This window comes from Panthera uncia, chromosome B4 (genome assembly GCF_023721935.1).
Source record: "Panthera uncia isolate 11264 chromosome B4, Puncia_PCG_1.0, whole genome shotgun sequence".
NCBI lineage: Eukaryota > Metazoa > Chordata > Mammalia > Carnivora > Felidae > Panthera > Panthera uncia.
Window position 1 is genome coordinate 67,972,495 of NC_064809.1, and position 22,626 is coordinate 67,995,120.

Here is a 22,626-nt window from a genome sequence, read left to right on the forward strand (position 1 = left end):
AGGTAAGTGTGACTAGGAAAGGCAGTTCTACCAGAGTACAGTGGGGTGCAGGAACAGGCCTTGGTGTAAGCAAATTAAGTAGGCGGTATTGTCATTGCACTGGATCTCATAGGTGGTTCTATGCTTATACTGAGGGACTGGGGAGGGAAAAGGTGGTTGCCTGTCCCTTTTTTCCTGGAGTGTTCTCTTCATGAATGCTGCCTCTCTGGGACACACTCCAAGATGAGGGAATAACCTACCCACTGTGTGCCCCAGGTGCTCTTCAGATCACTGTTTACCCTCTGTATGATCGAGGACTGTTTCCCCTGCCTTCTCTCTAAAAGCAGTCCCAATGCCCCACAGCTTTCCCCAGGGTCAAGCTCGCTGACCTTCAGAACTCCAGGCTTTAGCCTGGTTACAAGAACTCAAAAAATTCATCCCCTCTCATTTTCCAAGCCAATTGCTATGGGATTCATTTCTCCCAGGCACTCCCCTGTGTGTTAGTCTGTCTGTCACCTTTCTCTGCAACCATAGCTTCCTCACTACCACAGCAGCCACCATTCTTCTTTTCTCTCCCAAGCCATCTCTCTGCACTTCCTACTTCCTTCATTATGGCCTCTCCTCTACCTTTAGTTGTGGAGTTTGTTCTGCCAATCTTAAGGTTGATTTCTGGAGTATTTCGGATTATAATTATCTAGTTGAATTTGTGGCTAGCATAGGGTCTTCCTACTGTGCTGCCATATTCCTTTCTCTGTCACACAGTAACATTTTTTTTAAGTTCTTGTTAAAATTCCAGTTGGTTAACATACAGTGTAATATTAGTTTCAGGTGTACAATATAGTGACTCAAGACTTCCATGTAATGGCCAGTACTCATCACAAGTGCTCTCCTTAATCCCCATCACCTAGTTTAACCTAGTTTAACCTAGTTTAACCTAGTCTCCTACCTACCTTCTCTCTGGTAACTATCAGTTTGTTCTGTATAGTTAAGAGTCTGTTTCTTGGTGTCTCTCTCTTTTTTTTCTTCCCCTTTTTACATTTTTGTTTTTCAAATTCCACATATGAGTGAAATCACATGGTATTTGTCTATTTGTCTTTCTCCGACTTATTTCACTTAGCATAATACTCTCTAGCTCCATCCATGTAGTTGCAAATGGCAAGATTGCACTCTTTTTTATGGCTGAGTAATATTCCATTGTATACATACCCCACCTCTTCTTTACCCATTCATCTCTTGGTGGACATTTGGGCTACTTGTAATTGGCTATTGTAGATAATGCTGCTTTACGTGTCGCACAGTAAATTTTTGAATAAACGAATGTAGTTAAATAATTGTTTCCCCCTTTTTTTTCAGTTTTTTCTTTGTCACAAAAGTGTTTTTGGAAAGTACAGTAGTTAGCTATGGACTTTTTGTGGGATTATGTATTTAATGAATTGTCGCTATAAAATAGTGATTATTATTTGGGGGATTTTCTTTTCAGTGATTTTGATAATTTTTTTTTTTTTTTTTTTGCTACAGGAGCAAGGTATTTTTAACTTCTGAAAGTAGAACCCTTTTCCATGTTCTTTTTTAATATGTTTATGTGTGCACATACCATTCACTTCCAATTAGACTTTTTCTCTTCACTGTTTCTTAAATAGATTGCTTAAGGAGTAAGCCACAGGACAAAACTTTCTAGCTGTATTTTAATGTAATGTGAAATATAATTTTGGAATGGAATAAGCCTAGAATCTTTGTCTTCTCTAAAATTTAAAAAGTAGCAATCATTTCCTCTTTGGTCCTCCTCACATATTATGCAGAGTGAAATTGAAAGTGTCTTCTTAAAACTGGTTGAATGTAGCACTTTCTCTTGGTATAATGTGCCAATTAAGGCCTATAAACAGTCATGTGAAATGCTGTATGTAATTAAGGTTTTCTAATTTTTTTCAAAGGCAGGATCCACAGCACCACTGTTTATTGACCAGCCAGAAGAACCTGAGTCAAATGCAACAGATGGCATGGAATTATTTGAAGACAGTCAGCTAACCAGCCGCTCTAAAGCAATAGCATCGAAAACCAAAGAGATTGAACAGGTGAGAATTCAGTCTTCTTTAAGTATATAATCCTTTGTTCCTGTCATTTTGCACATGGTAATTATAGTAAATATTTATTGAATAAATATGTCATTTTGATTTTTTTCACTTGTGATTCTGAAATTAAAAAAATATCAAAATTGCTTAATTTGATTTCACAGTAATACTGATCAGTTTGGTCCCCTATTCTTGTTTACTTTTTTATTTTTTAAGTAAAAAGCAAACTTCTTTTTTAAGGAATATCAGTATTCATGGTAGTATGAAGCAATTAAACTATTAAAATTAACAGGAATGGGCTGAAAGAAATGTTAAATATACCAAAATGTTAGCAGATGTTGTTTTAAGAATATTGGCATTACAGATGTTTATGTTTTTCATTACACTCTAAGCATTTTTCAAATAGTAAAGAAAAAGTAAAGGATAAGTATATAGATTTAATTTTAATGATATCATTCTGAAAAGTTAGGATCTTGTTTTTAATAGATTAAATAGATTGCTTAGGGAATCATAGGTCAGAACCTTCTAGCTATATCTTAATATAGTGTGAAATATAATTATGGATTGGAATAAGTTTAGAGGTTTTGTCTTACCTATTAAGATTTAAAACTATTTTCTCTTCAGTCCTCTTCACATGTGCTCATTATACATAGCAAAATTTAAAATGTTTTCACATGGAAATATTACCTGCCTCATGGTGTATTATAACTTTAGAGGATTAAATGAAGTAAATAAAATTTGAAAGGGTTTTATAACATGTAACATGTTGTATAAGTATTTTTTTCCCCAGTGTAATTAACATATAGTGCTATATTAGTTTCAGGTATATAATATAGTGATTTCACAATTCTCTACATTACTCAGTGTGTACAAGTGTTTTTGATGTTACTCTCCAGTGCTTTGAGTAAATGTCATATTGTTATATAGTCTTCTGAAACCTATTGGGAATTAATAAAGTTAAATCTTTTCTCAGGGTACTTTCCACTTTCATATCAGTTAAAATCTATTTGCCTTGGTTGGATAGGAGAACATCTTAAGTAAATCCTGGTTGTGATTGTACAGCTCATATTGATGCTACCCCAATGGCAAAGGATAAAAATCTAATAAATACAGGATGTTTCATGTAAGCCAGTAGAGTTTTAAACTGGAGGTGGTCAGCATGCTTGGTGTCAGTGTCAGATGCTTGGAAGAATAGAAGGAAAATGGAGACTGAGAAAAATCGTGTTTAATTTGGTGATATGAAAGTGGTGCCTTACAAGATACCAGTTAATTGAGAGCATAAAAGGTTTGCTCATCAGATGTATCTTCAACATGGATATGAATATCATTATCCTATGTAGAATTACTGTCCTTTTGTCCTTTTACTCTTAGTTTTCTTTGTAGTTTTTGGGTTATTTTTTTACTACTTGACATATGTTTTTATTTGTTTGTCTCCCTCCTAAATGGAAGCTTCATGAGAGCAGTGACTATCCCTTATCTCCGTTACTTAATACAATGATTGGCATGTAGTGGGCTCAAAAGAAATATTTGTTCTCTGGATGGTGGATAGAGTCATAAACCTAGAAGTGACCCTTCCTTGAATAGCCCCTGAGTCACTAAGTCACTGCATCTTAACCTGATCACCTAATACGGTGCCTAGGCCCAGCACTTTGTAGTAAGTGCTTAATAAGTGTTTATTGAATGAATGATTTATACTATTTTTCTTTTCCACCTAAACGCAGTTATTCTTTTAATGTTTGTTTGTTTATTTATTTATTTTAATATAATTTATTGTCAAATTGGCTAACATACAGTGTATAGAGCGTGCTCTTGGTTTTTGGGGTAGATTTACATACAACACCCAGTGCTCATCCCAACAAGTGCCCTCCTCAATGCCCATCACCCATTTTCCCCTCTCCCCCACGTCCCCATCCACCCCCAGTTTGTTCTCTGTATTTAAGAGTCTCTTATGGTTTGCCTCCCTCTCTGTCTGTTTGTAACTATTTTTACCCCTTCCCTTTCCCCATGGCCTTCTGTTAAGTTTCTCAAGTTCCACATATGAGTGAACACATATGATATCTGTCTTTCTCTGACTTATTTCACTCAGCATAATACCTTCCAGTTCCATCCACGTTGCTGCAAATGGCACGATTTCATTCTTATTGCCAAGTAGTATCCCATTGTGTACATAAACCACATCTTCTTTATCCATTCATCAGCTGATGGACATTTTAGGCTCTTTCCATAATTTGGCTGCTGTTGACAGTGCTGCTGTAAACATTGGGGTACGAGTGCCCTTATGAATCAGCACTCCTGTATCCTTTGGATAAATTCCTAGTAGTTAAACAGCAGTTATTTAAAGGAGAGTTTCTCTTAAAAATATAATTGGTAGAAGAATTTGACTGAAGTAGCAGGGTAGGAGGATTTGGGGTTGTCATTTATTAATATTTCTCCTGTCTCTTATTATTCATAGTTGATTTATTTGATCTTGAAAAGATGAGCTACCAGTCAGATAAACAGCCTAGTTTAACAGTACACACTTAAAATTTTTAGCATGGAATCAGTTTGTGTAGTACTTTATAGACATCCATCCATATATGTTTGACCTATAAGTATGACTAGATTTCTCATTTCATCTGCCCATTGTTCTAAAACATGAAAAATCTGACACTAAAGAATATCGAGATTTTAATAGCAAAACAGATGACCTAAAAAATCTAAAAGAACATTACTGTATTCTGATATGACTAGAGAAGTAAAGATAGTTATTAGAAGTATTATAAAACAGAAAAATTAATAATGTTAAATATAAATAATTTTATATGTTAAAAATAAATTATTGTACTTAATAATGTTACTAAACTCTGTTCTTAATAGAGCACTTTGGTTTACATATATTGGCAAGAAAATCAAACCTTAAAAACTCCAAAAATGTCAGAAAGCTAGTAAATAATCATATATAACTATTTGATAAATTTGTGTCTAAAAGTTATAGTGATTGTTAAAAATGAAAAAGTAGTTTTAAGGCGCACTTGGGTGGCTCAGTCGGTTAAGCGTCTAACTTCAACTCTGGTCGTGATCTCGCAGTTTGTGAGTTCCAGCCCTGCTTCGGGCTGTGTACTGACAGCTCAGAGCCTAGAGCCTACTCTGTATTCTGTGTCTCCTCCTCTCTCTGCCCCTCCCATGCTCATGCTCTGTCTCTCTCTGTCTCTCAATAATAAATAAACGTTAAAAAAAATTTTTTTAAAGAAAAAGTAGTTTTAAGGGGATTTTTTCCCCCTTGTTTTCTTCATTTTCAACTTCTGCACATTTTAGTTTTAGGGATTAAATGCCAAATGAATAGGAATAATGCAAAGGCTTGAGAAAGCCAGCTAGTAGTTACACAGCTGTCCAGGAGTTATTCTTTATATTTTTCCACATGCTTGAAATATTTCATGATTTTACAAAATAAATAATAATCCAAAAAAGCCCACATAGATGAGGCCAACAATTCAGGCTTGGAATAATATAGAAATGTAAATATTGGTATAATGCCCAAGCTGCTTTTTCTGTCTGTTATATCAAGTGCAGTATGTTCAGATATCTTGTAAAGATAAATTACCACACTTTTTTTAGCGTTTCTGTATTAGATTCTTCAGTGCTTCAACCCCAAGGAAATCATTAACTTGTGGCTATATTGCAATATAAAATAAACTTAATCTCTTGGCCAAAATTTGGTTTAATTCGAAGTGCCTACAAAGTGGCTATTTGATGTTTAAGGGCATATATATATATATGGAGGTAGATTGTATCTGAATCATTTCAGTGAGGGAGCATATTCATGTTCTTTGCCACATTATTGCCATCTCATCCTGGACATTTAAGAATTTTAATAGGGTTGGAAATGTTGGTGCTTTTTGATAAAGCTCCCCACATTAATAGTTAAATATGCACAGAGAACCACAGTCTAAAATCCTTGAGCCAGAAGACATCAGGTTGCATCTCTGAATATTGTGTTGCTAGATAGAGATCATTCGAATCATCCCCTTGTACTTCAGTATCCTTTAATGGAGATGATTCATTCTATTGCCACAGCACATTTAGCCTCCTTATGCCTTATGTTTTGGATCCTATGGTGTGTGTGTGTGTGTGTGTGTGTGTGTGTGTATTTTTTTTTTTAACCCTCATTTCCCTAGATTTACCCATTCTTACCCAATTTGGGCCACTTTCACATTGACTTACCAGAGTATTTTTTGAGGTTCCTAGCTTCTTAGCTTAGAGAGATTTCAAAATTTCTCCTGTCATTATAAGTAATTCCTAGATAGACAACCTACAAAAGTATGGGTGATTCATAATCTGACTCAGGTATTTGTCATTAACCCCTTAACTGTCATATCTCACAAGTCCTCACATACCTATTACTGAATTATTTGATTTGAAATTAAGTGCATCCCACTACTTGCTATTTTATCAGTGAGGAATCTTTTAAAAAATTGGCACTTTGAACAAACCTCACAAATTGAAATCTGTATTATTACATAGCCCTTCTTCCCTCTATTGTACCCCCGGGGATAAGGTAATATTTACTTTAACTGTTTGGAAGCTTTTCATGTTGAAGATTTGTCCCTCATGATTTGTTAAAATTGTGCTTAGACATAGCCTATCAGTGAGATCAGATCCTCTGTTTTTTGGAGGTCTGGCAAAATAAATAATTATATTTAAAAATATCTTTGTAATTCCCCAGTGGCAAGATCTGGATTAGAGTCTTCTATCTTCTTTCTTCAGATGGAATCAGATAATCTGAGTGGATCTATATAAATATGTGTGTATAATATATACATATATGTAGTATATATAACATAATGTGTGTATATATAATATGCATATGCATGTTCTGCCTAGTAGACCATACAACTATGAATGTCACAGTGGCTAAAATCCTCCTACAGACAGACATAAGTAGCAGAAAAGCAGTTAGCTAATTAAACAACTACTAAAGGTAGTGAGTAACTGCTGTTTATTAGGACTTTTTGCTATGCAAACTAACAGTCTTGAAGAAAGAACTTTCCATCTCTTAACCCTCAAACACAGTACTTATATTGTGACTCTCTACCTTTGTTGTACATCTGGGGGGCTCCTTAAAAGGAGAGCTTCTTGGATTTCTACCATAAATATTTTGGTAATTAGGTTATCAGAGTTTCTCAAGCTTTAACATGCACAGAAATCATTTGGGGATCTTGTTAAAGCACATTTGGGGATCTTGTTAAAGCACTGTGAATCTGGGATCGGGCTTGAGATTGGAATTTCTAACATGCTGCTTGGTGATGCTGATTGTTCTAGTCTGTGGACCATATTTGGAGTAACAAGGAATTAGAAAGAGGTGATTATTTTTTCTTAAGTTCTTCTATAGTTTTCTAATGTGCTAAAAGGTTGAGAACTATAACCCCCTTAATTTTATATAAACTAAAGTTTTATCTTATGTATTTTTTAATTGAGGTATAATTAACATGCAATAAAATGCATAGATCCTAAATATTCGGTTGGATGAATTTTGACAGTTAAAACACTGTGTAAATATCACCTGTGACAAATATTTATGAAAGTTTTTCTTTTTCAGAACAGTTGATACACTGATAGTAATAAGGATTTAGTTAGGAATTAAAAGCTCAAAATCATGTAATTTGATTTGATTTATGGTAAATACCCTTCAGCCCATCAATGTCTGTGAAGTATAGACTTCAAGTAGCAACATATACAAGCATAAATTTCAAAGAACACAAGAGATTATGCAGTGAAAAAGAAGTTTCCTTCTTCATAATTCTTAGCTACCCAGTTTCTTTCCCCAGCGTATAGATGACACTATGTAACATACATACGTATGTGTATACGCAGTTTATATGTAGTATTTGTGTGTGCATACCATGTATACACACATACTGTGTATGTATATACACACATAGATCTGGATCATAGTTGATCCTGATGAGTAGAAATAAAAATTTGTACTTGTGTCCATATTATTCCTTTAAGTACAAGTGGTAGTTTACCATGCACCCTGTTTAATATATCCATTCTGTATCAGTGTTTATAACTAGTCCCCTATTAGTAGATATTTATAATCACTTGTGAACCATGTTTTAAAGTACAGTTCCTCTGATTTCTCTACCTTTTTTAAAGTGTGTATGTAGGGGCGCCTGGGTGGCTTGGTCAGTTAAGCGTCTGACTTCGGCTCAGGTCATGATCTTACGGTCTGTGAGTTCTAGCCCCGTGTCAGGCTCTGTGCTGACAGCTCAGAGCCTGGAGCCTGTTTCAGATTCTGTGTCTCCTTCTCTCTGTGACCCTCCCCGTTCATGCTCTGTCTCTCTCTGTCTCAAAAATAAATAAACGTTTAAAAAAAAAATAAAGTGTGTATGTATTTTTAAAATATATGAGTATTACATTTAAAATGAGCAGTTTTGGAGAGGAGTTAGTTTAGTGATGGGTATCAAATGCTTGGGTTTGTGTCTTGTGAAGTGCTGTGTAGGTTTTAATGACTGCATAAGAGATCACCAAAGTGTCTGTTAATAAATTCCTGAGTCCCTGTGTTATGAAATCTGTATGTTTCAAAACACTTCTCATGATTCTCACAGCAGGCCAAGAATGACTGGAATATATGAGATTACAGAGAGCTTCATTTCTTGCTTATACCAATCATCGTCAACCTGTCTTAAAAATCTTATTAATAGAGGGACACCTGGATGGTTCAGTCGATTAAGTGTCCAGCTTCAACTCAGGTCATGATCTCACGGTTCGTGATTTCGAGCCCCACATTGGGCTCTGTGCTGACAGCTCAGAGCCTGGAGCCTGCTTTGGATTCTGTGTCTCCCTCTCTCTTTGTTCGTCCCCTGCTCGCGCGCTCTCTCTCTCTCTCTCTCTCTCTGTCTCAAAAATAAAGATTAAACAAATTACAAAAAAAATGTATTAGTAGAGCTTGCTTGGGATTCTCTTTCCCTCTCTGCTCCTCCCACTCGTGCTTTCTCTCTCAAAGTAAATAAGTGAACTTAAAAAATTATTTGTAGATGCAATTTATAGAATCTAAACCAATATAGTTGTAGTGATGTGCTTAAAAGTATTCTTTAAATGCATCATTTGTGCTATTTCTTAAATCACGGAAAATTATAATTTGTAGGGGGAAAAGTCCATTTCTTCTTTTGTCTTATTTGGTGAATAATAACTAAAAAAAATTTTAAGTGCCATGAAGGCAAATTCATTTTTAAAACCTCTTTGTGGGGCGCCTGGGTGGCGCAGTCGGTTAAGCGTCCGACTTCAGCCAGGTCACGATCTCGCGGTCCGTGAGTTCGAGCCCCGCGTCAGGCTCTGGGCTGATGGCCCGGAGCCTGGAGCCTGTTTCCGATTCTGTGTCTCCCTCTCTCTCTGCCCCTCCCCCGTTCATGCTCTGTCTCTCTCTGTCCCAAAAATAAATTAAAAAAAAAAACGTTGAAAAAAAAAAAATTTAAAACCTCTTTGTTTTGGAAAGCTATCTATCCTAACACTATCCTGATGTTGTTTTATGAAAATGCTGATATTTCTACCTTGAAATAAGTATCTCTGTTGAAAGATGGGTAGATTATATATCTGATAATTTATAGTTTAATTGTAGATGTCATTTCCTTACTCCATTTAGTTAAAAAAGATCAAACTAATTCAGAAATCATTTTGTTTCCCCTCTAGGTCATTAGGCTTATAGGTTAATAAGGTTTTACTGTAAATCTAGATCAATCTACTTAATACATAATTTTTACTTTAATTTGAATTCTATGTGTTAACCTTTTTTTGTGACCATATGGACTGCTTACTACTAGCTTTTCTTCACTTTTTCCTCAAAATAAAGAAGTTATACTAGATAACCTTAGGTCCCTTCTTAATCTAAATCATTAAAAACTCAAAGTTAAGTATTACTGCTTCTGTATTCACTGTTAATGCGTAGCTAATTTCATATTAAGTATAAAATTTGTAGGTATTTTGGTTTTTTTAGCCTCTTATATTAAAATGTTTTTTTTTTAACCCAGATACACCATTGCTATGCATCAGTTAGTAATTACTGTTTGTTGAGCTAATGAATTGTGCAGAAAATGTTTTCTTCAGTAAATAAGATGTCACATTTAATCAGTGTTCAATCTGTGGCTCTTTTTTTTTTTTTTTTTTATTTTCCAGTGTCTAGTTTCAGTCACTGTCTATACAGCCTGGTGATTCTCAGCACTATCACTAGCTCTTGTTCCTTCTCTCTCAGTATATAAAGGATATTTTGGTTTTAGGTTTAAAGTAAAATGGGTAGAAGATTAATCAAATGTGCCATCTTCCTGAAATGTTAACTAGAGTTAGGGACATGGTAAAAATCCGCTTTTAACACATAGTGGATTAAAATGAAATTGTTTTCAAAGCAGTGGCAGCTCTATTGTTGTATATGCACGATCTAAGCATTTCATGCTAACCTTACATAATAGAAACATTCTTTGTTTTCTCTTTTTATCAGAGCAAGTAACGAACTTCTTAAAAGTGCAGCTCTCACCACTATCTTGTCTAGACATCAAGTCTACCCTACTGTATTTAACAATCCATTATTACCAACCACTTGTTCAGACTTTACATATATAGATTTAGTAAAATACACTCACATAAGATTTACCCTTGAAAAATTTCTTAGTCTCAAATACATTAAAGATAAATCCTTTATTTTGGCCAAATTTCAAGGTTTTTGAAAATTACTTGTCAAAATATGGTCATACTCTTACTACAGAAACTTTTTGCTAAAGTATAAGTGTTTATTTTTATAAGTATTTTAAGAGTTTCATCTAAAAGTTGTCTCTTAAGGTGATTTGTATCATAGTTGAAATGTTAAAACCAAGCATATCAGCTTTTACATTTAAAAGTAAGTTAGTGGGGCAACTGGGTGGCTCGGTTGAGCGTCTGACTTTGGCTCAGGTCATGATCTCGCGGTCCGTGAGTTCAAGCCCTGTGTTGGGCTCTGCGCTGACAGCTCAGAGCCTGGAGCCTGCTTCGGATTCTGTGTCTCTTTCTCTCTCTACCCCTCCCCCATTCATGTTCTGGCTTTCACTGTCTCTCAAAAATGAATAAACTTAAAAAAAAAAACTAATTTCGTTATTTTATACCTGATATAAACCTGTAAATATGAAGATTGTTAACTCTGTTAAGATATTATTTTCATTAAAAAATATAAAATTTGGGCAGTACAGATACCAAGCTTTGTAAGAACCATATTTAGTGTGTTACAAGTATCAAAAGAGATGAGGCCATCTTGGTCCTTGTCCCTGGGAATGTCATCACTTCAAAAGTACCCAGTTATAAAGTAGTTCCAATATAGGTGTTCCCCATGACATAAGTGTGAGCACAAGCTTCATTCTCTCACCTCTCCTCCTCCTCCACTATCAACAAGTATTAGGTAAGGATTTTTCTCTAGTGGCTCCAAATTTTCTTATTTTTAATGTAGTCTAGACTTTTTAGTCTTGCTATTCACTTTCTCTTTTGTAAGTTGACAATTTTATTTAGTCTCTGAGTACTTATTAAGGACGTTTGTAAGTATTATAGCATAGTAAGTACTGGATGTTTCCACTTTGTGTTTTAACTTCTCAGAGCCCTTTTCCTTATTTGTTAAATGGGATTAATTACATGTTCTCCCACAGAACCAACAGCACTGTATGTTGAACTCCCTTGTATATTGAAAATCACTGTACAATGGTTATGGTAGTGTTAAGAAATACATTGCCTGTTTCTCTGTAGCTTTGGAATATTGACTACTTTCAAATTATTTCTTAGGAATAATTTATAGCAAATCTATATAAGTTTAACTCTAAGGTTAGAGACTGTTTTCTCATCATTGCTGGGATTTGGGCTCTTAGACCTTATGTCTTTTTCTTTTTTTTTTTTTCTTTTTTCTTTTTCCTATTTTTTTTTTTTTTTTTAATTTTTTTCTGAGCAGGGGATATGGGGACAGAGAGAGAGACAATCCCAAGCAGGCTCTGTGCTGACAGATGCAGGGCTCAAACCCAGGGACAGTGTGATCATGACCTGAGCCAAAATCAAGAGTTGGACACTTAGGCGACTGAGCCACCCAGGGGCTCCACTATTTGGCTTGTTTTTTGTTTTTTTTTTATTTCACTGGTTCTAATCTGTTTTTCTAGATATAGGAATTGCCATTAAAAGGTTAATATTTCCCTCTCTTTAGAATTCCCTGCTCTCCCTCCCCATTTCTGAAACAAATTGCTCTCATAGTTTTCCTTCACCTGTCATTTTTCATTTTTAAAAGATGATCCCTCCTATAACATCTGTCTTCTCTTAACTGTTGTTTAACTCAGGTATTGTATACTAAAATAAGCTTGTCATTTTTATACATTTATTTACTGATACCAGCACAAGTTAAAGTCAGTTGATACTCTCAGTTCATTTATACAAGACCAATCCTTACTGTTCTGCATTGACACCTGTGTAATCAAGTGTCCATATATATGTGAATCTTTCTGGACTCTATGTCATTGGTCTCTTGATCTTTGCAGTAATATCACACTTTGTTATCATAGCTTTATAATAAGTCTTTTTATCCAGTAAAACAAGTCATCCTACCCTGTTGTTTTTCAAGAGTACCTGTACTTGGAGCTGTGAACTTCTGTAGAAATCTTAGAATCACTTTCTCAAGTTCTCAGATGCAATAAATAAACAAAGCCTGTTGGGATCCTGGCTCAGGATCTCTCAAGTTACTGTCCAGATGATAATGAGGGCTATCAGAAGACTGTAGTAGTCTCTGAAGATGTGACTGGAGTTGGAAGATTTACTTCCAAGCTCGCTCATGTGGCTGTTGGTACGAGTTTCAGTTCCTCACCATGTGGACCTCTACAAGATGTTACCTTCCTAGAACTAGAGACCCAAGAGTCAGAGAAAAGGAATGATGCTTTGCTGCCTTTTTTGGTCTATTCTTCAAATCACATACTGCCTGGTACTTCTACCTTGATCTATTCGTTAGAAGTAGTTACTAAGCCCAGCCAACACTCAATAGGGGAAGGTATTACACGAAGATGAAAATACCAGGAGATGGGAATCACTGTGGGCTTTCTTGAGAGTTGGCTGCCATATCTCCCATGATCAGTATTACCTAAAGGTAGCAGTCTTACTGGTGGTCTTTTCCAAAGAACCAACTTTTGGCTTTATTAATTTCTTTCTTATTTTGTATTTTATATTTCATTGAATTCTGCCTTTATTATTTTCTTTCCTTCTACTTTTTTGAAAAAAACTCGAGCTAGATACTGATTGATTTGTAGCTTTTCTTTTAACCCATAAGTTCCTACTCTATAGGGCTTTAGTTGAATCTTCCAAATGTTGATGTTATTTTTATTGTCATTCAGTTTAGAATATTTGGTGGTGGTGGGGGATTTCATCTTAGAGCTACATAGAATATTTTGAAGTTTTCAAACATAGGCGATTTCATAGTTAAAAAAAATTTTTTTTTTTTTTTTCTAATTCAAAACCCCTGTAGTAGAAAACATACTCTTTAGGATTTGAGTCCTGTGAAATTTGTTGAGACTTACATTGTAGGCCAACACATAGTCAGTTTTTCAAAGTATTCTATATACTTGAAAAGAAGATGTATTTTGTATTTGTTGAGGCCATTATTTTATTAGTATAACAAGTAAAATTTATTGTATTAAATCCTCCATATCCTTATTGATTTGTTTGCTTGTCTTATATTTCTGAAAAAGTTCTATTAAAACTTTCAAATGTTCGTGGTTTCGTGAATCTCTTTTAAATGTTTTTATTCCTTTTATATATTGAGGCTGTGATGTAAAGTGCATATGAATTTACAGTTATTTTATGTCTTTCTGAACTAAGTAGTTCTTTTAATCTCTAATACTGCCTCATATTTATCTAAGTTAGTTTTTCCATGATACCTTTTTTTGTCACCTTTCTTTTAGCTGTTCTATATTCTTGTATTTAAGTAAGGTATTTTGTTGTAAGCAGCATATAGTTGAGTTTGTTGTTTCATACATTTTGATAAAACAAGGCTTTACTTCGATCATCTGGTCCATTTATATTTAATGTAGTTACTGATATATCTATATTTATTCTTCCTATTCCATAGTCCTTTTTCTCTCCTTGTTTCCTTCTTTGGGATTTAGAAAATTATCATTCATTTCCATATACAACACCTTGTTAGTTATATATTGCTTTACACCATGCATTCCTGACTTAGGGAAGTCTAATCCACTAGTACTTTTATGAACTGCTTGATGATCAATGTAAGCACTTTAGAGCATTTTAACTCTATTGAACTTTCCTCTTGATTGATATATGACTGGTGTGTTTTACTTCCATATATATTTAAAACTCCACAAGATAATAACAGTATTCTTGGCAGTTAATATTCATTTAGTTTATTTAATATTTCCCCTTTTTAAAATTTTCGTTGCTGCTTATGTCTCCACCTTCCATCAAGGATCATTTTCTTCTACCCAAGAACAATGACTGAATAGATTCTAGTGTGTCATCACTATGGAATTTTATAGAAGGATTTATGTAGAATTGCTACAATACTGCTGCATTATTTTAATAATTAGAATAAATATGGTAGGAATTTTGGAATTAGGGGATTTGGCTAGAATTCCATTTCAGCCACTTAACTGTGTATCTTTGGGAAAGTCATTTCACTTTGCCGGGCCTTGCTTTGCTCACTGCTGTAAAGGTAATGGTGCTGTTATCCACTTCATAATACTGTTAGAGTTACGGGGCACCTGGGTGGCTCGGTTGAGCATCTGACTTCAGCTCAGGTCATGATATCACAGTTAGTGAGTTCAAGCCCCACATTGGGCTCCTTGCTGTCAGCACAGAACCCACTTCAGATCCTTTGTCTCCCTCTCTCTCTGCCCCTATCCTGCTTGCTCTCTGTATCTCTCAAAAATAAATAAACATTTAAAAAATGGGTTTTTTTAAAGAATTAAATGGGAATATGTATTTAAGTTGGCTAGGACATTGTCCATTATCAAAATTGCTGCTGTTACTGTTTTGTCCTGTTTTTCGTGGTTGATGAAAAGTATTAAGTCTTCATGTGTGCTTACGTGCTTACAAGGTTTTTGTAGGTTAGCCTGGAACCCCAACTTAGAAAACTAAGACCTCAGGGCACCTGGGTGGCTTACTCCGCTAAGCATCTGACTCTTGGTTTCGTCTCAGGTCATGATCTTACAGTTTGTGAGCCCTGCATCGGGCTCCATGCTGACAGTACAGAGCCTGCTTGGGATTCTCTCTCCCTCTCTCTCCCCATCTCTCTCTGCCCCTCCCATGCTTACTCCCTCTCATGCGTTCGCTCTCTCTCACAAAATAAACTTTAAAAAAAAAAAAAAAAAAGGAAAATTTGGCCCAAACTTGAACCACATAATTTATAGGTTACACTGAAAATAATCTGTTTCTTTGGTAATTCTTGTATTTTAAATTATAATATGTGCATTTGTGAATGGATTCCAAATTCAATCCATTTGTGAATGGATTAAAATTATAATTCTATAATTTATATTTATATAATTATAATTAATGTATAATTAATGTCATTAAAACCAAGAAGGAAAAAAATGACTCTTCATGTCAGTTGCATCTAGTGATTCTCTCTTACTAGAAGTGAAAGGTAAATAAAAGTAGATACTGAATAACTGAGATGAGTAGGATGGTAATATTGTGATGTTATCTTGTCATCTCCATTTACCTAGGGTGGTAGTATTTATGTTAGGGCTAGGCTAGTAGGACTTGATTTTTGTCCATCTATCTTTGAAGATTATTTTGCTTGGGAAAAAGCCTTTAAAACATATAAATAGCGATCTTATATTTGGGGTAAGGCTTTTGCCTCTTATTTATTATTTTATCCATATAATCCCCATGTTAGATTGATGGGAAGTATTTTGGGGTAACTTTGAAATCCTCATTTATGGTATGTGAATCAGTTTACAAAGTTATAAAAATTCTTTCTCAGCAAATATACTAGTACACCTTTCCCCCATTAAGCCACTTCTTTGTATCAAAAATTTCCAGAACCTTTTCCTAAACATATGCACTCCATTGTCTTCTGCTATACATAGACTGTGTCAAATTATGGTACTTATTTCTATCTTTAGGATATTTTTGACTTTGAAGATTATTTTTACCAGCCTCATCGGCTTATTTAGGAATACATACATATATACATACATACATTTGTGCATACACACACACACACACACACACACATGCTTCTTTTGAGAAGTATCATTATAATTCTTTTGAGAAGTATAATTATAATACTTTTGAGAAGTATTCAATTATAATTCTTTCCCAGAAGCTTTGATGGTTTATATTGCATTGATTTCTAATTATGGTTTGCATTGTTCTGCCCTGAAATTTTATTCTATTATTAGCATCCTTCATTGACACTGAGGAGAACCAAGAAGAAAAATCTCATATGCTTATTTCAGCAACTGTTGTACTACATGCATTTCTCTATCCTTTTTTATATCTGTTATCTAAAAGTTACAGATCAAATCAGGTCTTAATAAAGATTTTGTAATCTAAAGATTTTAAATAGTACTCATTTATTCTATTTAAATATTTAGTCATAAGCTATTTTAGTAAAAATTCGTGGTACCCTTGGGACCAAGCTTAAAGAAATGCAGTATAGGAAAAGTAAATGCAGTAAAATGCAGTAAAGAAAAGCAGTATAGGCTTTCTCTTATCTAAAAATATTTTTCCATTCCATGTTTCTAACATAGTACATTCTTGATCTTGATTGTGAAAATAGATCATGGCCTCATGTAAAGCAGAGGAATAAAAAAATATATTAAATGGACTTTTTAGTGGAAGCCTGGTGTTAAGGGAGGGTAGTTTGTTTGCAACATGTTTACTTTTCAAGACTTTGTTTTATATATACAAAGAAATTATCTTTATTCACTGACTTCATCAATTGCACAGCCAAGTTGTTTGCCCAGGAAAGTTGCACAGCCAAAAGTTAACATCTTTTCCTCCTACTCATAGCTAGCATATGTTCAACTACAATACTACTTACCTTTTATAGGCTGAAAAGAAATTTGCCTAATCATCTGTGTATCATCTGGAGTTCTTTGCTTACAGTAGGCTCACAGTAAATGTTGAATGAACAGAATTAGAAGGAGTCCTTAAAGCACCCTGAGTCCCATGTAGTTTAGCTCTGCTATTTTAAGCTCTTTAAGCTCTGCTTGAAGGTAAATAATAGAATATATGTTTTAAGAATCTTTCCCTTCAGGGAATTGGGAGGAAGTAAAGGAAGAAGGAAAATCATCTTTATTCATTTAGTTGCAGAAACACAGCCAGATGTTAATACTTTTCAGAATCCACCGGATTGAGATGATTTGTCATAAGTTTACTGCATATGATTAAAATATATATTGAGAAGATTATACAAAATATTATTGATGTAAAAAATTGGATCTTTAAGACAGTACGTGAAGGGGTAAGGAGAAGAGATTATTTTTATTTTAAAATTTACTTTTTGATGTGCAGTTTTACTATAATATGTTACGGTATGGATTGTTTTAAAATTTATTCTGGTTAATATAATTTATGTTTCCTGTATCTGAGAATTTGCATTTTTCATTAGAGCTAAAAAATTATAAAGTTATCTCTTTGGATTTTGGCTATCCTCTATTCTGTTTTTATACTCCAGTTGGATGTAGGTAGATTTTTTCATCCTATCTTTCATTTCTCTTAAACTTTCTACTTTTATTTTTTTATTTTTTATTTTTCATCTGAAATTGTAGGTATTTTGTTCAGGACTCTCTAAGTCATCAGTTTTCTATAATTTGCTGTTTAACCCATTCATTGAGTTGTTAATTTTAGTTATATTTTCCATTCCTAGAAGTTAAATTTAGTTTTCTTTGGAAATCTGCCTAGAATTAGACTGTTTATTGTTCATGTTTTCATTCATTCTTATTTCTTTCACATCTTATTTTCTGTAATTTTAATACCTGAAGCCTCAGAACTTTAATCCATCTGCTGTTTCTGCGGACTCTTGCTAATGGTAACATGTTTCCTCATATAGTTTGTATTTTAGAATTGTGAGTTCATATTTAGAATTTCAGATGCACATGAAGGTAGACCTAAGTTTATGAATATTCTGCATCTCCTTGCCACAAGATGCTAGATCAAGGAAGAGAAGTTTTCCTGTCTTTTTCTTTTACTGATTGGTGATTTTTGTTTTTTGTTTGTTTTTCTAGTTCATCCTGTCACAAAGATCCCAGCTTTATGCAGAGGACTGAGATCCAACTTTGTTTTGATTGGGCCAGAGATCATGTGTCTCATTTCTGACCAGGCTCTGAGTTCCTACCTCTTTGGGGTAGTCTTAGCCCATGATATTAGCTTATCACTCTGGTTTCTTGTTTCTTCTTCTTTTACAATTGCTGACAATTACTCTTAGTTACTTTAAGAGCTTAGCTGTGCTTTTAAAAGAATGTGTTTCTAAGTTTTTTGAGGCAGGAGAGTTTTTTAGGGAAATAGTATGTTGTTTTTCCTATCTTCATTTTACCTGTTTAAAAAAGCTTAAGTGACTTGTTCAAGCTTATACCAGAAATGGTAGAAATGTGACTTTTCCTTACTCGCTGCTTTCTGTTATGCTTATTTGCCTTGAAACTGAGATTTTAAAAAATAATAATAAGTTTCAGTTAGGAGAACCAAAGAGACTTAATTTTGGAAGTGACACTTGCTTGACTTCTTAAAATTCAGGTGGGAGTCTCATAGGTAGAGATAGGAGGTAAAAGATTCTAGACAGAGGTGAATGACATAAGATGGAAAATAGGGAACTATAAGGAATAATCAACAATTACGAGTAGTTTAGCTGTAGTAAAACCGTATCTTATACAGGTGTTTTTAATCTCTTCTGCCATACTCTTCTTTTCTCCATCCTACTCTTAAGCCACAGCATTTATTGGTATGACTTTGTAGAGTTGATATTGACAGAATTGTATTTACTGTGGTACATTAGAAGGATCTTGAATAGTCTTGAATAATAGGCTCAGAAACTTTGTATTGATTTGATAGAAAAGCTTTGGAAAGAAGCATTCTGGTGTACTGCAATTCAGTTCTGTCACTAACCACCCGGAATTAGTGCAGACCCCACAAGTTAAAGGGTATGGTTCCCAAGAATACTGACTGCCCTTATTTCAGAAGCCAGCTGCATTTTGGGGTTCCCCAGGCCACCTGCATTTCTGACTGACTGGCTACAAGTTTTGGGTTTCTCATGACCCCTTTAGTTCTGATAATATGCTAGAACAACTGATAGAACTCAGAAAAGTGCTATACTTACAATTACAGTTTTATTATAAGGGATGCAAATCAGGAAGGAAAGACTGTTTCAACACCACTGGTGTACTGTAGTTCAGTTCTTTTATTTTAATTTTTTTATCGTTTTATTTTTTGAGAGACAGAGACAGACAGAGTGCTAGTTGGGGAGGGGCAGAGAGAGAGGGAGACACAGAATCCAAAGCAGGCTCCAGGCTCTGAGCTGTCAGCACAGAGCCCGACATGGGGCTCAAACCCACGAACCGTGAGATCATGACCTCAGCCGAAGTTGGACGCTTAACGGACTGAGCCACCCAGGCGCCCTCCCCCCTTTTTTAAATGTTTGTTTATTTTGAGAGAGAGAGAGGAGCATGAGCAGGGGAGGGGCAGAGAGAGAGAGGGAGACACAGAATCCAAAGCAGGCTCCAGGCTCTGAGCTGTCAGCACAGAGCCCGACATGGGGCTCAAACCCACGAACCGTGAGATCATGACCTGAGCTAAAGTTGGACGCTTAATGGACTGAGCCACCCAGGCGCCCTCCCCCCTTTTTTAAATGTTTGTTTATTTTGAGAGAGAGAGAGGAACATGAGCAGGGGAGGGGCAGAGAGAAAGGGAGACAGAGAATCCCAAGCAGAATCTTGTCAGGGCAGAGCCCGATGTGGGGCTTGACATGAACCAGGAGATCATGACCTGAGCTGAAATCAATAGTCCGGTGCTTAGCCAACTGAGTCACCCAGGCTCCTCAACTGTAGTTCAGTTCTGGTAGTAAACACTCAGAGTTACTGCAGACCCCACAAGTTAAAAGCACACAGTAGGAGATGAGCAATTAAGGTAGTGTGGGAAAGGGTCTGATTATAGACTGTATTTTACAGAAAGGTTTTGGTAGAAGAAAGGTAGTAGATGGCAAACCCAGGATAGTTTTCTGAGGATAGCTGAATTGGAGCCAGGTTGTTGACAAATTTAAATGCCAAAAGAAAATAGTTTGAATTCTGTTGATTGGAAGTACAGTTTATGGATGAATTTCAAATATGTGAGAATTAGGATCAGGATATTTTAAAAATACTGGTTGTACTGGTTGTACAGAAATGTTTGGCTGTTCTTCAGGTGAGATATGAGAGCCTGGATTAGATTGGTAGAGTCAGAAATGGAGAACAAGTGCATGAGACTTGTGTGGCAGGTGAATGAATAAAACTCACTTTTTTTTTTTTTTTTTTAACTTTTGAACACTTGTGAAAGGGTAAGGGTAATATGAGAGAGACTGAAGATAGAACACATGGATGGAATAATGGATGAAGCAAGTGTGACCATCAATAGCATAGACAGAGGGACTGTGAAATTTTAGAGAAACCTTTTTCTGTGACTGGGGCAAAGGAGAATAAGTGGCAGCCATTTTTAAGGTGCAGAGGAGGTAAGTTGAGGAGAGGTAGTTTTGCTAAGAGTGAGGGGAAATGAGATAGGGAGGGGAGGGTCCTGTCAGCAGTTGGAGTTCCTGAATTAGGCTTGGAAAGGACTTAGATACCTCACATGGTATATGTTGATATGGAAGTCAACAAGAGAGATTCAGGAGTAGATCAAATAATTGCAGTTTTGGACTTTCTCCAACAATTCACAGATCCTTTGAGTAAGAGTAGAAAAGGCACACCAGATTGTTCATCCACAGTTGACCAAGAAAGAACACCTTTAATGTTGCTAAATTAAAAAAAAAAACAAAACAAAACCACACACTCACCAGTAAGATGGTAAAAGTGATATTATTGAAAACAAACAAACAAAAATGACACAGACTTGGTCTCTTTGTCTGTAATTCAACTGTTTATATACCAAGAAATTTGACCAGTTCTGTTACCCAGGTTTTTGAGCAGCTACATATTGTGCACTTCACAATTAAGGAGGCAAGTAATAAAAATTAAAATTATATCTATAACTCAGCATAGCTGTTGATCATGATGCATTTTTAAAAGGGGAGATAAAAAAGCACTCTGGGTTTTAATGTTTTTGAGATTTTTTTTTTTAACTAAGGCAGGAAATGGCTAATAAATTTTAGAATTTTCCAACCAAAAGTTACAATAGTATTTTTAAACAAAGTTGAGTTGCTGTGCTCCAGAATACTTTGACTCTCCATCTTCCAAGCCAAATTGAATGTTTCTGTGGTTATTTCCTAACTTCCAAACCTGTTAAGTATAATTGATTCTCTGCTTGAAATACTCCAGCAGCTTCTATTATATTTAGAATAAAAATCCAAAGTCTTTACCTTGGTTCTAGAGATGTGCTAGTTCTGTCTACTACCTCTCCCTCCAAATTTATTTCATAAGGGCTGAAGTCACATTGACCTCTCGATAGAACACACTTTCTTCTCTTCTTGGTGGCCTTTGTTGATGGTGTTACTTCTTCCTGGAATGATCTCACTGGCCTCTTCTCATTTTTCAGGGCTCTGTTTAAATGTTGTCCCTTCATAAAAACATTTCTGTATTCACGTGACCAAAGTAGTTCCTCCATCACTGAACCTACTTTATTTTCTTTATACCACCACAATTATACATGTTTATGTGTTTTCATTTTATTATATGTCTTTCCTGCCAAGAAGAAAGCTTCTTAAAGATAGGAACTGTGTATGTTTTTGTTCGCCACTTGTGCAAAGCCTACACATACTAGGTTCTCAAATGATTGTTGAGTGAATGGTTTCTCAGTATTAAGTACTTTGTTTGATCTGTCACTTGATTCTCACAAAAGCCCTGTGAACTAAGTTACTATTACAATCCCCACATTACAAATAAGGCAACTGGAGCTTACAGAATTAAGTGCCTAGGGTCACTCAACAAAACAAACCTAGGAGCTCCATGAACATAAAATCTGTGATCTCCATCACTCTACCATATACTTTTCCCACCTCATTAGTGATTTTAATCCTTCCATACATTATATTTTAAAAAATAAGACAAAATAAAATTGGACATTTAAAATGCTTTTGAGCCTACCTTTCTTTGGAGTTGCATCTATGGGGATTTTTTTAAAGGGCTGAATGCTGATTTTTTTGTGTTTCGTTTTGAGGATTGATTGTATTTAAATTACATCTATGTTGTTCAGTATGAATGAGAAATTACTTATTTTTTAGAAAGAAAATGATAAGAAATTATACCTACAGTAATTTTTTACATTTTCTCCTTTCCGTTTAGGCATAGTTGTGGGTATGAATGGCTCATTCCTCATGGTCATAAGTTGATTCTTACTGTGCTGAGGATTTGAGTTTGAAGTTTTCACTGTGTAATTATCCATATATGATGACAGAAAGGCTAAGAAAACATAGTTT

At 35.0% G+C, this 22,626-nt stretch overlaps 1 protein-coding gene across 7 annotated transcripts in view; it reads left to right on the plus strand.

The window, feature by feature from the left end:
* The window catches only part of PPHLN1 (periphilin 1), a 159,581-nt gene that overhangs the window by 92,501 nt on the left and 44,454 nt on the right, over positions 1-22,626 (plus strand). For all 7 annotated transcript variants that reach the window (XR_007456643.1, XM_049625314.1, XM_049625308.1 and 4 more), the window contains one exon: positions 1,911-2,051. Coding sequence is in view for 6 of the 7 variants with exons in the window: in XM_049625314.1 (XP_049481271.1) it covers positions 1,911-2,051 (141 nt within the window). In the remaining variant the exon portion in view is untranslated. The remainder of the gene's footprint in view (positions 1-1,910; positions 2,052-22,626) is intronic.